The sequence below is a fragment of the Phoenix dactylifera genome, chromosome 3, assembly GCF_009389715.1.
Source record: "Phoenix dactylifera cultivar Barhee BC4 chromosome 3, palm_55x_up_171113_PBpolish2nd_filt_p, whole genome shotgun sequence".
Lineage (NCBI taxonomy): Eukaryota > Viridiplantae > Streptophyta > Magnoliopsida > Arecales > Arecaceae > Phoenix > Phoenix dactylifera.
This window is the reverse complement of record NC_052394.1, coordinates 11251262-11268704: the sequence shown is the minus strand read 5'-3', so window position 1 is coordinate 11268704 and position 17443 is coordinate 11251262. Positions and strand designations below refer to the sequence as shown.

The window sequence follows — 17443 nt, the reverse complement described above, 5'->3', positions numbered from 1 at the left end:
CATCCAACGCCATTCGACGCCACTCGACGCCATTTGACGACACTTCGACGCCACTTCGACGACATCCAACGCCATTCGACGCCACTCGACGCCATTTGACGACACTTCGACGCCACTTCGACGCCATTCGACGCCATTCGACGACATTCGACGCCATTCGACGACACTTCGACGCCATTCGACGCCATTCGACGACATTCGACGCCATTCGACGCCATTCGACGACATTCGACGCCATTCGACGACACTTCGACGCCATTCGACGCCTTTCAACGCCATTCGACGCCTCCTACGACAACACGCCCCGATCTGAGTAGGGGCACCCTGCTGAGTTGACCACAAGCCAAAGAAGGCCGCTGAGTCGACCTGAAGCACTTTAACTCTAACTGCATGAAAGGTACATCCTGCTTGGCACGCACATCTCCATATATATTTGGCTATATTACAGGATGATCGACGACTGGACTACTTCCTTCGTCCGAGCCAAAAGGCAGCTCGAACTCGGAAGTCGGGGGGTAGTGTTGGTGGAAAAATGGACCACCCCACAAATGCAATTATAGCACCCAAATCCGTCAGCAAGCTCGAGCTCATCCTAAGTGATCGGGCTCTTCCGCTCTCGAGCTCATCCAAGTGATCGGGCTCTTCCGCTCTCGAGCTCATCCAAGTGATCGGGCTCTTCCGTCAGCACCCAGAAGGCCGAGACCAGAGAGCCGAGACCAGAAGGCCGAGACCAGAAGGCCGAGACCAGAAGGCCGAGCACAGCAGGCCGAGCCCATGCCTTAGCCAAATATCCAATTTCCACCTAACCCTCTAAGGGACCTGACAACTCCACTATAACCTGCCACTATCTCCAAGCCATCAAGGCATAAGATCTTCGCAGGTATTCGGCACGACCTGCCATTAATGCACGAGACTCTCTCAAGTCTCCGATGCACTCAGTCATTTAATGAACACGGCCCAAGACGATCTCCGGATCACTGAACCATCAGAACGTATGGCTCTCCCTGACCGCCGGTTCATTCGGTAATAAATGCACTTACCATCCACGGACCCCAGGCCCACCACAGCCGGCGGTTCAAACACTCCAACAGGTCCGATCGACCGTGACAACTCCCTGATTCCGGTCTGATCCGGTCCCGTTCTCCATTACGCCATTAATGGGCCAAATCGTGCCCAATTATTACAAAACAGGACAAACCTCCTGTCACCTCCCAGGTAACAAAAATCCTCCTATAAAAGGAAACCTGGGGGGAAAAGGGATGGGGGACCGGGGGAAAAAGGAAGAAAACAGCACAGACACAATTGAACACAATATTCTCTTTATTTTCTCCGCATATCTCTTCCTTGCTCTCTCCACATATCTGCCCCCTCTAACTTAAGCATCGGAGGGCCGGCGCCGGAGAGCCCGGCCACCGGCTTTTTTGCAGGACAGGCCAGGACGCACTCTTCTCCGCTCTCTCATCCCCGCGGAGGACGCAGTCGGCCGGCGCACCGCCGTCCGCCCTCCCGGCAGCGGAGCTCCTCCTCCCCTGGTTTCGCGGCGGCCCCCGGGTCCAATTTCCAGCAACAAGATCATACCTAACATAAAAATTTCGCTATGGTATCTCAACCAATAATCCAATGCCAATCACCACTAGCGCATGCAAGTAAGCATGGAGAACATATGAACTTTAGGGAGATTGGATACGTCAACTCTCTTATATATGGAGAGATGGACTAGTACTTACATGTTGAAGGACAATGTTTTTTATGAATGCCCGAGGAGCATTCCTCTTAAATTTGACAATCTTAATAATAAATGTAAAATGGACTGAGATAGTGAAACATCTATAAAATATTTATTGATTAAAAGTGTATTAAGAGTGAACATCTCAGCCACCAAATTAATGTCATACCTACGTGCATCAAATATCTCAATTTATATTAGACGGTATTATTGAATTGAGGGTTTTATTTTATTTTTGATTGTAACAACTGCTTTAGAAAGCACTTGAGTAAATATGTCTATTTTCATCAAACAACAAAATATCCTGAAAAGTTTTCAGTAGAGCAAAGGTAGTCTCCGACAATACCGAACCTCTATAGGCAGTCCTATTTACCTCTCTAAAACTATAACAGATAGATAAAGAAGCAATGCTTAATTTGAGTCTCAAAATATTCAGCATTAACGGATGAGCCACCCTCTGATCCTGTACTTCTGCAATGATCTAAGAGTTAATTGTTTTAAAATCTCCTTACAATTAACATAATATACTCCGTTTGTGAAATGGGGACAGTAAATACCAATTCCTCTCGAGCAGTCCTCATTTCAGCCAATGGAAGCATCTATGGTTTTTGCAAAACAACCATTAGATGAACTGTTGGATTGCTTTTACTATCGTTCTCAGGAACGGCCAGATGATGGTGAAGTTCGAAGCAGCCAAAGCGAGAAAAAGATAGGGATAAAAGGATTTTGGAATGGTTCAAAACTTTTTTTTTTTTTTTTTTTTGGATGTTTTAGACGCATGAGATGCCTCCTTGCCGGTGCTTAACTTGTCCCCACAAATCCAATCCAGCTTGTGGAGTATCCAAAAAGTTTTGGCCTGTACATCCGCTCCGGTCCAGTTTCAACGTCATTGAGCTGACAGCCTGAATCACTTTCGTCAGTACGACAGTCCAACGTCTCCTGCCCCACTCGGAAATATATCCACAGTATTTTATATCGTCGCATTCTAATCTTTCTCACCCCCCAAGAAGATGAAAAATAAAAATACATTCCAATGGAGTTGTCCAACCTCACCAACCACTTCCAACGGGGGCAACAAACGCACTGACGAAGTGCCGTCTTCTTCATTTTACCATTTTGCACTTCGCCGACTTTGATTCATTTCCTTTGTGCTCTTTTTGACAGTGTTATTTATTTCAACTTTGTGCCCTGAGGCTTGGAGTTCAAATTAATGTTGTTTCTTCCCCAAATGTAGGTAAGCAATTTTCCTGTGTTAAAAAGTTGTATACAGATGGGACATCTTCTTAGCCTTAAAAAAAAAAATCATCTCTATCAAAATGATTATTTACCACTATAGTAGTTGCAATGGCTATTATATACCCTACAGTATATAATCTCAAAAGAATTTAATATTAGACTAATAATTGCTATATCAGCATTATAATGAATAAAAAAATCATTTCTTAATGATGCTTGTACATCATTTTTACTTAAAGAGTTTTATTTTTTCAGATGGAACAAAACTCTTTTAGCAAAAAATTTAAACCAAAACTTTGACATTTGAAGTTAAAAATATGATTTTTTTTATTTTATTTTGAGTGTAAAAAATACCATTTTACAAAGAGAAGGAGAGTAAATATAGATTACAAGCATTTTTTTTACTATAACGCTAAATATAACATATTGCAGCATAAAACTACAAGAGCACTGCAACGCTATAATAGAAATTTTTTTTGAAAAAAATAATTATACTTTGCTTTCTCGACTTTGCTCGAGCTGCACTTTGACCACTCAGGTTTAAAATTTTTAGTTATATTTTGTAAATTAGTCAATTGGCTTAGTGTAATCCTATCATTCATTTCCATTAATATCATTATAAGGAGTAGATAACTTAAGCACATTTTAGGATTAAAATACCCTTTTTGTAACAGAGAGAGAACCCATAAAGGACATAGAAGAAGCTATAGAAAGCTAAATGCAATCATTGGTAGGGATAGAAGATCAAAATAGAATGATTTGTTTTAGGAAAGCTAAATGGCTTTATAAAACGGTTAAGAGGCTAAGGAAATTTTCATTATTTGGAGCAATCCAATCATGATGTTGGGCGGCACTTAGGATGCAGGATCTTAACTGAATTTTTTTTTAAATTTAAGGAGAGTAGAGTGCAACTTAGGCAAGATAAAATTATCCCAAAATAACATTATAACAGAAGTTACCATCCCATACCCTTTAAAGAAAATTACAACCCTTGGAGAGAGGGTGTAATTGGGAATGGTAACGTCCAGCGTTGCCGGTTGCTTCGCTTCGGCAGGTCGCGAGCCACGCAACGCGGCCGGTGCAACCGCCTCACCGGTCCCCATAACCAACTCCACCGCCGCCACCTCGCCCACCACTTCCCAAACGTCGAAATCCCTCCCTGCAGGCTATCTTTTCTTAACCTGCCCCCACGCTAAAGGACAAAATGGAACAGCAATCAACACGTGACGTAGCTTGCTTTGCTGGCGAGGCACTGTTGATATACGGTGTTATCAGGAACAGCAAACATCAAGTTTCACGTCCTCTCTGGCACTGACTTCGCAGCCACAAAAAGAAAAACTGATGCTTTCACCCTACTATTTTCACTTTTAAGAGTCTCACAACTCACTTAGTAATGCCTTCTGAGTGGAAGCTTCACACTGGCCTGAACTATTTCTCATTAACATGGGGTAAGGATATCAGCATTGGAAATGCTTGTGACACCTTTTCAACCCTTCTAATCTTTTGCCGACCCAAGAAAAACAAGGCAACTTTTTAGCCATTTTAAGAAACACTTTCTCGGCGTAAAAATAAAGGAACAAATCACGTATTCATTCTCCATGACCAAATATGTATTCGACGAACCATTGATTGCCACGTATGCTGTCAATGTGGGCTCCACTTTACTCGTCACAATTATACTCCTTGTACAGTGTTCGCCTAGTCAGCGGATCCATTTATTTACTTTTTTATTAGCAGCAACCGCGGATTCGAGTAAATTTTTACTTCCCCGCTCCTTTCCCCCCCATATCCCCCTCTCTATATTTCTTTCTCTGTCTTCATAAATTCTGTCGGAAACCGTTCGTCGGCATTCCAGGTGCAGTTGTGTCCAGGTCTTGTGTTCCACGCCTTGTCCCATTTGTTTTATTGAAGGCGAATTTGGATTCTTTTTTTCTCCTCTGTTCCGTGCTGCGATCTGGCGGTGTAGTCGCGATTCGGGAATAAGTAGTTCTCAATCTTTTTTCTTTTTTTTTTTAACTCGATTTGTTTAGTTTACGGTGAAAGTTCGGCGTTCGATTTGGCTCATTTTTTGGGGTATTATTTTTTCGGATTTATAGATCGAAGGAGTTCGGAGATCAAAGAGAGCGTGGAAGAAGGGATGGGCCAAGTGCTTCTGGAAATCGAACCTCGGGAGCTCAAGTTCACCTGTAAGTTGTTAGAAGAAATTACAGCAGTCTCTAGAAAGTTTTGATTAATTCTTGTTTTTTTTTCAATTACACAAGGTCTTTAGAATTGTAGATGCTTCAAATGGATTCAGGTTGCTTCTTTTTGTTGTTATTATTGCTGTTGTTTGTAGGTAGCGTAGGGGAAAACGTACTCTTTGATCCTACGATTTTAGGAATATATGCTGATCTGATGACAGTGAAATATATTCCATCACCCACCATCTGATGGGATCCGCCTGAACGGATGGTGGGCGATGGTGTCAAAAATTTTTCTTGAGAAGAGGAAATGGGTAAAAATTGGATCATTGTCTAAGATTATTCCAATGCTTAAGAATCAACAAGGTAGCAGGTCTTTTTGGCTTTTATGGGATTTATATATGCTTAATCCTAGAAACTGAGAATTGTCTATTCATTTGTACTTCGCAACAGAGCATACTAAACAAAGCTTGGTTAGGGATGCAATAGCATGGAAGGATATGCAATTCCCTCAGTAGTTTCACATTTGGCACAAGAGAAATGCAACTTGATTCGTGCACTCTCGACTTAAGCCGATATTAGCTTGAAATTTATCTCAAAAACTTTAGGCTAAAGTAACTAATTTTGTACTATAATGACACTTTCATAGATACCATCTATGTATTATAGACATTGTGGAAGCTGGGAGGCTTAAATATTGGCGTGACCTCTCTTAATACATGTACTGCATGTGCGCGGAGTATCCTGATGAAAGTTTTTTCTTTTAAACCATCCCAAGCGCAAAAGTTGCAACACCTTCTAAAAAGTCTATTATGAAATGAGATAATTGGAAAGACCTCTCCTAATACATGTACTGCATGTACTCGGGAGTACCCTGATTAAGTTTTTTTTTTTTAAACATCCCTAGCGCAAAACTTGCAACACCTTCTAAAAGGTCTAGTATGAAATTTGATAATCATAGTGGAGGCAGGATTATGTATATCATCTGTAGAGTAAGGGGTTTGAAGCTGTTTGTGCAATGTCATATATGCATGTTGAATGTTGGATTTTGCTCTAACTGTCATGTACATATAACAAATCAATGAACAACAATCCTGACGTTATGACGAGAGTTCTGGAGTTCTTGCTAACCTACCTCTGATAATATTTCACAGATCTAACCTCACGTAAAGACTCTTTTGCTGATAATCTCATGCTCTTTGAACATCTACTGGAGGATCAAACATGTTATTCCTTTTATGTTAGAGTTATCCGATTTTAACATTTTATTTTTAATTTCAAAGCAAAAGGTCTTAGAAGAAAAGTAACCTTAACTTTTAGCCCTTCATGAGCTAGCATATTATCAAAATTAACAGTATAGAAATTGGCAGGAGAACTCTAAATTTTCAGTGAGAGAAGCACGGTTTTTCGGATGGTTTGAATTTAAATAAAGGAACCAAGTTTGGACTTGTAGCCATTGGCTTGTACAAGCTAAATTGACATGAAAAGCACCAGTATAGACTGATAGTGATACAAGCTGATATGAATGTGGTAAAGCTGTCATATCCGTATATTGTGTACATGACTTGCTGATGTTGCATGTCTCTTAGAATATGGTATGGTATGAACTGGCATTCTGATCCTTTGATATATGGTATTGTGTACATAACTTGGAGAATACACCACCATTCTTGTTTTATATCAGAACTAACTAATTGTTCTAATGCATGTGATTTTGATAATAAGTGCTAAATGAACATTTTCTGATATCTAATTGCCTTAATTAATTGGTTGTCTGGTATGATTTTCGAGCTAACAATTTGTTGTGTTATTGAGGATAAATTTCTCTAATAATTTTTTTCTTAATTTGATCTGCGTTCTCCATTGTATGTATTAAATTAAGTAGTTTATATGTATTTTCATTTTTTTTCGTTTTATTGTTATTGTTCTAGAATATTATAGGTTTTTAACTGTCGATGACCTGTCCAGAACTCTCTATATTTTTTTTTCAAAGGTGTATATGTGGCTCTTTTCTGATTTGGATATTGGTAGAAGCCTTACAGATTGTAATGTCTTTTTTCTTTTCAGTTGAGTTGAAGAAGCAGAGTTCATGCTCCGTTCATCTTGTCAATAAATCCAGTGATTATGTTGCCTTCAAGGTTAGTGCTTCTCGCTTTTTCATTGCATGTGTTTTATTTATAATGCAATTACTTATACAGAGAGGTGGCCCAGGAGTTTTAACTTCTGCTTTGTTATTCAAATTGCTTCTGAAAATTTGTTGGCATACAAGAGCTTTGTGATTATATATAGCTTGTGAACTTTAAGATCATTCATTAGGGCAGCGCCCTGGTATTAGATATAATTTTCTGGCTTTGTCCTTCTGTTGCATGCATAACTATTTCCTAAATTGCTTATGCTACTTGATCTTGGTCTCCAGTGCCTTACTAAATTTTTGTTCTCAAGTGTGTTCATTTTTTTCACTGCTATCATTAATCACAAAAGTGCCTTTTGTTCTCAATTTTTTCCCTTCACTGCCAACTTATGTACATGAAAGAAAATTTAGTCTCATGATTTTCATTTAGAATCACTTATTATCAAGGAATGTTGATCCTCCATTCTAGCTCTGCCATTATATAATAGACTGAATCATAATAGTGACTGATTGGACTAATATTGCATTTACTAGGTTAAAACTACATCACCCAAGAGGTATTGTGTGCGACCAAACACAGGTGTCATTCTACCAAGATCATCATGTGATTTTACAGGTAGCGCTCTCTCTCTCTCTCTCTATGTGTGTGTGTGTCTGTGCACATTTTGCTATCAGCACCATGTACTTGCTTTTTGTTTGATAAATTTGATGTGGGATCAAGTTGTATGCTTGTATGCCGCAAATTATATGATGTCATTCCGCTTCTTATGTTTGTTGATCATTAAAATCTTACATCCTCAAATCTCTAAGCACTTGTCTTATATTTTTATCATTTTGCAATCCGGTATAAAAGGTTCCCTCAATGATTTTGTACGACTATTTCTTCATTTCAGTTTAACACAATGTCTGCAAGCAATATTACTTCTAGTGACTCGAATGAGAACCCTGAATGCTAGCTAATCTCATGTAAACCCTGCAGAAATCACATTCGACACAAACCTATGTAGAGGAGAAAATGTGATTGAACTAATCAACAATTTTTACGATGGTACTTAGAAGTTTAAAATATTGAAGTAGAAATTATAGATGACATTATCTTAAAATGGAAATCAGATCATCTAATCTTTAGGTGAAATCAGTTCGCTCACTAGTCGGCTGCATGGTCTATGATTTGCCAACAGTTCAAACTGCTTATCACTGAGTTTGAATTGGTGCCTTTAGCAGGTTCAATTCCACGTAGAGCTGCCTGTGGAACTTGATCAAAAAACACTTTTGTTGCGACAAGTTTATTCCATAATGACATTATTCTTCTACTTGAAGGAAACATGCAGAGTTGCAGACAAATAAAGGTCTTTCCATGAAAATGATGTCTTAAGAATTTCAATTCTGCACCTACAGGGTATTGCTTCAATCATTATAATGTGGTTAACAAGAATAACTCTTTCTAACAATGTTAACAGAATTTATTCTAAGTTCATATTCTACAAAACTCTAATGGATTTGCAAGACCAGGCTTTGGCTGTCTGCTTAAGGTCATGGTTGCACCCTTCTTAATTTGGATTTCCTTCTTCTCTCTTGAGCAAAATCCCATGTTGATGCATGTACAAGGTTGAAGGAACCGGACTGGGCACCGCACCGGTTTTCTGGCGGAACGACTTGGTACGAGCCGTGTCGGGCCCGCACCGAGAGAGGGACTGTGGGAGAGAGGAAAAGAGAGAGAGCGAGCAGGTGAGGGAGGGCTGGAGAAGGGTGGCGGATGCCGGCGGAGGTCGGAGGAGGCCATTGGAGGCCAGTCTCGGTCGTAGGAAGCGAGGCCGCGGCCGAACCTTGTTTCACTCGAAGCAGGGTCAGCGGTCGCGACCTCACTTCCCGCGGCTGAGGCCGGCACTCCGCCAGCATCCCGTCTTCTCTCTCTCTCCCTTCCTCCCCCCTAGCTCTCTCTTTCCTTCTCCTTCTCTAGCTTCGGCAACGAGGTCCGTTTCCGTTGCCGGAATCGTACCGGTGAGCCACCGATACGATTCAGGGTGGCCGAAACTGCCCGGTTCAAGACGGTTCCGCTGACCCTATGCATGTACATCTTGTATATCTTTAGAAAGAAGTCATTTTTCGCATCTTGGTAGATCTGTTACTTCAGATTGTCTGCAAGATGTATGGTAATTAAATGGGAGTTAAGCTCAGGTAATATTGAGTATATGAAGTTAGTTAGGTCCATGAATATTCCATGATGCCTAGTTTGTGTTTTATTAGAATTATGATTCATAGACCTACCTACATCCATAGTAATTTTCCTTTAGGAAGAGTCACAACTTGGTATTTGTTATTTTTAATGGAAAGCAATTTATTGTGTACTTGCATTATGATGCTTCTAGCCATGTGAGAAAAAGCTTCAACCATTTATTTAAGGATGAAATTAGGGATAAGGAACAAGCAAACTGATGATAACCCAAATTAAAGATACTACAAGAAGTAAATCAGAGACTGGATGAGTAGTACACACATGTTTACATCTCCATCAAGTAACAGGAACTACTAGTCCTTCTGGATCCTTATTCTTGCTATGGCAAGAGGGATACTAAGATGTAAGTAGTGAACATGGTGCTGAATTACCTTCCGCTCTCTTGTAGGATGAAAAAGATTCTCGTGGATATTTTAGTATCGACTGCTGGAGAAGGGAAGTTGGAGGCTGTTGCATATATGACCCCTTTTGTATGTCTGAGGAAAAGTGGTGCACTTAGAGTGAGCATTTAACCAGAAAAGATATAAAAAAAAAAGTTCTTGCCACAGAGGAAATAAGCAACAATATCATGAGTGGCCCATGTTGGCTTTTGAAGATTGTCCTGAAAATATGGCTACTGTGTTAGAAAATATCTAGAACAATGCAGTTATTGCTTGAGTCTTTTCCATGAGCTAAATTGGAATCACAATCACTATGAGAATTCCGAATTGCACATTTACTATATGACTTGCCATGATCAACATAAGAGATACATGGACTTATCACCAGGTATTCAAAAGGCAAGGGAAAACAGGTGATGTGACATACATGAGCATAAAATTGTGCTTCCGAGGTATATCGCTCATAAGAATAGTTGGTTGCATTTTTTTTGTAAATTGCCCTCAAGCAAGCAATGATTTTGGCCTGTCTAAATCTTTTCATATACTCTCTCTGATTCTGTATCACTTGTAAATGATGGTAGAGATTCTGTCTATCAAGTACTTCATCAGGTCAACATAAGTTTCTGTCAGACTCCTTGTTGAACATTCAATGCTAAGAAAAAAGATTCGAGCCAGATTTTTGTTTGTTAGATAGATCATTTCTATCGTGTCCTACTTCTGTGGTTTCTTAAGAAAAATTATATTGGATCTATTCCATCTCTTCATTAAATCATAAAACCATGTTGGGCTTCTTGATTAACCTTACGATGATGTTCATGTGGACTCCTGGGACAGCTTAGATGCTTCTATGTCCCTTACTATCTCGAAAGTAGTCTTGTTAGTAAACTACTGTGAGCCGTTTCTTTTGTGTAGGTTAATTAATTTGATAGATATTTCTCCCCTAGAAATCTCTCTATGGAATTTAAATCAGCGAAAAGCACACCTACTAGCCGGTTTTAATATTAAATGATATGCAAGCCAAAAAGTCAAAATTATGGTAGAACAAGGAAGATAGAATGGTGATATACATTAGTGGGGAAAAGGAAAGGTAATGTGAAGAGTTGTCGCAAAAAATCTTCCATTTGAGCTGGTGAACCTGCTCCGTGAACACCTAAAACCTTGTCCGCACTTGCTTCCTAAGTGTTTTCTTACTAAATTTTTTTAAGAGACCTTCTTCCCTGTACCCACACTTGACTCTCTTCCGTTAGCTAACTGAAGACTAAGAGATAGGGGAGAGAAGAGGGAACACTGTGTGAATGGGCTCCTTTTGTTCCAAGGAACCATGTTATCTCATGGGCCGAGTTACTTCAGAATAAATCTGATGCCAGAGATAAGTAAAGAAATGTGCCATTTGATTCTTATTCTTCACCATCCCAAATAAAATAGTCATAGAAGTTAATGTCACTATATGAACAGAATCATGGTTATCGTGCATCATGATTTGCTTTTGTCACTTAGGTTCTGTATTGAGCAGTACTTTATTTCTTTCTGTTGGCCTTCAGTGTTTCAAACTGAAACAAATCTAGCAGCTCCTGTCACTGTAGGATCAAATCATGGTGATTGTGCTTTAGTTTTATCTCCTACATTTCATATTTACATTAATTTATTTTCTTTCTTTTAGCTGATCCCTGTGTTTCTGATTCAATCTCAATCTAGTGACCATGCAAGCTCAAAAGGTAGCTCCACCTGATATGCAGTTAAGAGATAAGTTCCTAATTCAGGGTACAGTTGTTCCATATGGTACTACAGATGAGGACGTTGTGCCTAGCTTTGTGAGTATATATTGTTTGCTTGAAAATTGAATTTTTGTTTTCCTCTTTCCTTCTATAATCCTCTTGGTTTTCCTGTCTCAGTTTTCTAAAGAAAATGGAAGATATATTGAAGAGAACAAATTGAGAGTTGTACTTGTTAGCCCACCTCATTCTCCAGTACTGCAACCAATTAATGGAGCTTTAAAGCAGGAGTCAGTTTACGAAGCACCTAATTTGAAAGAAACTACTTTGAAAGAAACCCCTGTTTCAAATGATCAAGAAGTGGATGATGTCAAGAATCTTCCTCTATTTCATGTAAGGGATTTCAGTCCAGCTGCACATCAGTGTTTTTATGTTTTTCTGCCACCCCAAGGCACCATGCCTCATATTTTGCTGCATTTTATCATTATTTATATTAAATTAGTAGATACATTGGAGCCTATTGCATAACAAAATGTATTCTGTCGAGAAGACATAGTCATTTGGTTTTCCATTTTAGATTTTTGAATCATCAGTCTTAGAAAGCTTTTACTCTTTTTTCAACATGGATAATATTGACACCACAGTCCTCTATCTTGGTTTTTGTGAAACATGTCTTTTCAGCTGTTCCATTCATATTATTTTCAGGTCTCCAAGGAAGCTGAGGATCTAAAGTTAAAGCTGAATGATCTTGAAGTGAAACTAAATGAGGTCAGTTTTATACTTGATTCAAGGCCTAGATTCTAGACTTTGCTACTTGTTCTTAATGCCACTTTCTTGGTCCTTTTCTGCCTCATGTTCACCTTTATCATTGGAACATCAAATGTTATAATCAGGCTTCTTGTTCATTGGGGGAATCTCTGGTTCCTGGTGTATGCTTTCCAGCTTTAGGTATAGGTACATATTGTAGCAAATACCATAATAATAAGCAACCATAGTTGCTGTCTAGTAATGCTGAGAAATGGAAATGATATAATGTCTGCTTTCCATTTGAGCTGACAAACTTCTCCTCCCATTTTTAAGGTTTTGTTTGGAGGTAATCTGCTTTGCAGTCCATATAATTCTGCTTGATGATCTAGCATAGCATTAATAAAACTGCTGTATTGCACATGAAGTAGGGGAGCACGTCACACTAGGTGCCAGTGGTTCATCATTTTTTTGGTCAAATTCTGTTGTACTTCACATTGATATATGCATTATCATTTTGCAACACAATCATTATAGTCTAAAAGAAATTGATATTTTTGCAGGCTGAAAATACAGTCACAAGGCTGAAAGAAGAGAATGGTGTAGCAATTCAAGAGAGGGATAAGCTGCAACAAGAAATAGTAAGTCTTGTTTTCTTCAGAATCAAGGTTCCCCCCCCCCTCCACCCCCCCCCCCCCCCCAAAAAAAAACCCACAATGGTAGGTCATTACTTGTCCTAGTTTAATTAGTATCTTTGTATAAAAGTTGAATTTATTTATTTGATTAAGCTTATCAGGTTTGGGATTATCTTAGTTTTAGTTTTGGATAGTATAATGGCATACAGGTATAGGATAGTTAAAGGGGGCCTGGGGTTTGATGAACCTAAGTTTTGTCCTATTTGGAAAAAGGAGCACTAGTTCTTAGAGTAGGTTGCAGGATTTTCAACCCAATCTTGTAGCAATATCCAAGTAGTACCTAGTGCATCTTTCTATATTGACATCTAGTGCAAAGAGAACTGGTATACACCTTCCTCTTGGGAAGCCCATCAACTAGTCCCTTAGTCAGGTTATCTTGAAGCCTATCATAATTCACATGAGTCAATCTAGCATGTCACAAATCAGCTTGTCATGCTTAAAAGTCCGATTTGTCTAAGAATTTTCAGCAGACATATCATAAATCTTGTTCACTTTCTTGTCTTTTGTAATCAGTTTTCTAGAAGCTTTTACATCATCATAAATCTCCACAGTATTAGGCCCAAATAGAATAACATATCCTCTAGTCGTGATTCGTAACATAGTAATGAAATTTTTTCTTTACACTGGTATATAATGAACATTATTCATAGACAATGAAGAACCAGAGGATGATGTGATTGATAGATCACCAAGACTTGACAGGATCATGTGAATCATCGCAGTAGCAATAGCATCAGAATCCGTATAATCACGTAGAAAATCAAATACCTCTCTATGGCCGATAAGATGATTAGAACATCTAAAATCTCCATCCATCATATTAGAAGAGGCAGAAATACCTACATGCTGACTATCAAGACAAATGGTATCCGTTACTGCACTTCTCGCCTTTCATTAGCACCTTGATGTCACATGGGACCTTCAAAATACCACCTGGTGCTGAATATCCATAACCTTCGAAGTCCAGTGCATCCAAGAAAGTCAGATTCCTGTGCATTTTAGGGGCATGCCATACCCCACTTGTAAAATGCACTACTCCACCAAACATTTGGATTTTCAATATTTCTACACTATTGATCTCCTATGGTACACCATCGGGCAATTGACTAGTATTTTCCTCTGCCTCGATGGAATAGAGCCAATCCCTCTTAGGGCAAACATGATCAGAATTACAGGAATCCAAATCCAAGTACTATTAGAAGCAAGGTTTACTGTCTCGATACCGGACCTCGTACTGGTGCCACACTAGTACAGTGTCAGTACAGAATTTTTTTGGCGTACCGAGTATGGGTACGCCACCTGTACTGGTTCCGAATCGGTATGGTACGGTACGCCCTGTACCGTCCGGCTCGGGCCGGTACAGCATACCATGATTAGAAGTGTCAATTCCTTAGGAGACTGTAAGAACCTCTCTAACATCATGGTCATCAGTATAATCTGATGCTACCAGTGCTTCTGAAGAACCACCACCATTTTTTTTTTTGCTTCCGTGCATGCTACGGACATAATTGCTACTATGACGATACTTCTTGCAGTGATAATATTGCACTTTGCTTTTATCTCTAGACTTGGATCTTGATCATGCACCGCCAAATCTTCTCTAGTGATTTTCCTCTTTCTATCAACATGCTACTTGAACCCACCTGACTACTCTTCTATCGAGCCTTCTCAGTAAGCAATATTGATGCCACCGAGTCTTTGTTGAAAGTTGTTGCACCATAAAATTTCATGACCAAATCATCTCATAAATTGGGCATCAAACTAGGCAACATAGCTACTTTCTCTTCATCATTGATCGCAACCTCAACCGCTGCTAACTGGCTAATCAGTGTGTTTAACCAATTCGGGTGCTCTTGCAATGGAGCTCCCCCTACATCTTCAAGGTGTACAAATTTCCTTCGAGGAAAAAGCTTATTTGGCATAGATCTTCCCTTATGCATGCTCCTCAACTTGCCCTATCGCCATATTGTCTTGCTTTGCGAGCTCTTCATCTTTCAAGTTTCTTCCCTTTGCGTTCAAACACCATGTCACACTCATCTTTCACTCACATGGCCTGCATCTTTAACTTCCAGTGTTCAAGATTGGTGGCTTGGTGCCATTAAATCTTAGAATTTCAAATTTGGTCAAACTGCCTGCCATCACAAACAAACTTGTATTTTTATCTGCCTTAGCTCCAACCTCTGATACCAAGACAATGAGGACAAAAAGTCTTTCTACACCTTGGATGATCACAGCACCACTTGATGCTGTCACCCAACTAGTCCTGGAATCTTGGTGTTGGGCATCTTGTGGGATCAATGTAGCAATATGGTTTAGTCACTTTGTCTTCCTGTGGATAATTGCTAAGTTGGCTATAGAATGTCGAGTGGCATGAGAACCGGAGAGAGTTTTTACAGTGCTCAGTATTGTGTGAGAGAGAACAGGAGCATGAGGTGTCTTTAGTGAGCGGTTTTGTGTGCCGTCCGAGAGGAGCGTGAGACAAGTGGCTTTTATATGTGTTAAATAAGTTTCTTTAATAAAACTTGTCTCTCTCTCCAATTTTCCTCCCTTCCTTGGTATTCTTGTGTTTCTTTTGGTGCTTTTGTTTATGAGTCATACAGAGATTCATGCCGACCATTTTGTATGCTTGAATTGCTTCTTTTGGTTCTAATTTATTTAGACTTTTCAATTGGATGAGCAGCAAATTCCATTATAGCAAGTTCACGGAGCCCATAGACAAATGAGTGCGCACAATGCTGTGTGGTTGCTTGATGATTTCCTGTCTTATATAGTTTATCCATGCATATTTGATATCTTAAAGCACCCTCAATAATCATACATTTATTCAGTGGCCGGTCATTCTCACAGATGAGATTCATCTTCTTAATTCAATTCGGTTGCATCTTCTCGTGGAAACCATTCTTTCATGAAATGTAATTGGTGTCTAAAATCTTGGTGTCTCATTTCAGGTATTGCTGAGAAGGAAGTGCAAGGCACGGATTCAGGTTGGTTTTCCCTTTTTGTTTGTGGTTTTCATGACAATAGTTGGTGTGGCACTTGGATACCTGTTGCACCCATGAGAGACAGAATGGAAGGCAAAGCCCAGAACAGCTGCTTTGGAGCTGGATGCTGGGGTCTGTGACATAAACTGCAATACAAAACAACCATTTCCCAATTACAAAGACAGAATGCATGTAAAAAAGATCATTTTTACTTTATTTGAGATGCTCTCACCTTGCAGACTAACTTGGTCTTTTTCTTTCATAATAATAAAACATATTGGTGATTTTGTATATTTTCATCCTCACTTTATTGGCCATGCTGGACATTTAGACACATTTTGGACCACTGGAACTTGGCTTTGTGATTTTGATTGGACCCGTAAAACTGACAGTCTTGGTGGCATTTCATGAACCTTTCTACCCAAGAATGGTTCTATTTCATTATGTTGGAATTTTGTCTAGAATTCTGATTACTTCAAAGGCAGGAGAAATGAAGTATAATCTGATGAAGTGGCAGAAGATCTTGGCTCGGATGCTCTCATTGCATGATGCAGGAGATAATATAACAGCACATTATGTTCGACTAATCTATGTGAGTAGAATAGATGGTATAGAGCCTGGTCTACAAGAACCGATGGCCTGGTGTGGTCTGCCTTGATAGACTGACTACAATTTTGAAGTCCAATTTCTCTATCTAAATTCTAATCTCTCCATCTTTGTATGCATGTTCCTCGCCATTGGCAACATAAAAGGTCCATGCAATTTGAAGGGAAACAGATGATGAATAGTGTGGTGAACTATGGAGGATTGGAGATAGGGTACTTTGGACAAACATTATAAATTATTCAGGTTACATACAACTCGTATCTTGTAAGTGACTAATGGAAGAGAATGGACGTATAAGAGAATTATTCGCTTATTCCCATTTTATGAGGATTTTAGAGAAACATTTTAATTAATCTTAGTAATTAGTTGTAATTTTCTTCTCTCGTTTTTCTAAAGGGTAAGGAAAAAATTGTACCAATTATTTTTAGATTAAAAAATAAAAAGATTATCTATATTAAATGCTAGTGCATGGTTAAAAGCATACTAGTTACCTCCTCTTCTCCGTTTCGGATTTGGGTGGTTGTGTTTATACCAAAGCTTGTTAATTGTAGCCATCTTAACAAAAATAAAAAACAAACATACTAGTTATCAAGATGGCTTGTCTTAAATTGGGTGAACCTTTTATAGTATTACTATTGACTTAAAAGCATGATCCATATCAAGATTTGTCATTACAGTAAGATATTTCAGAAATAGGCTAATCCAGCAACTTCAAGAAAGCTATTCCTATCGATCTCATCCATCTAAGGGGCGACTAGGCTATTATAATTGGATAATCCGGAGGCAGACCACGGCTGTGAATGGACACCCTCTGCA

At 39.3% G+C, this 17443-nt stretch overlaps 1 protein-coding gene across 2 annotated transcripts; it reads left to right on the top strand.

Moving 5' to 3' along the window:
* The first annotated feature begins 4743 nt into the window (after positions 1 to 4743).
* LOC103716735 (vesicle-associated protein 1-2-like) lies at positions 4744 to 16355 on the top strand. 2 transcript variants are annotated; one of them, XM_008804863.4, is made up of 9 exons: positions 4744 to 4833; positions 5059 to 5148; positions 7210 to 7280; positions 7808 to 7889; positions 11585 to 11700; positions 11782 to 11994; positions 12307 to 12369; positions 12909 to 12986; positions 15989 to 16355. In XM_008804863.4, the coding sequence occupies exons 2-9, from the start codon at positions 5100 to 5102 to the stop codon at positions 16097 to 16099; spliced, it is 783 nt and encodes a 260-aa protein (XP_008803085.1). In that variant the 5' UTR covers positions 4744 to 4833; positions 5059 to 5099; the 3' UTR covers positions 16100 to 16355. The 2 variants fall into 2 exon arrangements, with proteins under 2 accessions (XP_008803085.1, XP_008803084.1); XM_008804862.4 differs by having other exon boundaries at positions 4773 to 4945.
* The last annotated feature ends 1088 nt before the right edge of the window (positions 16356 to 17443 follow it).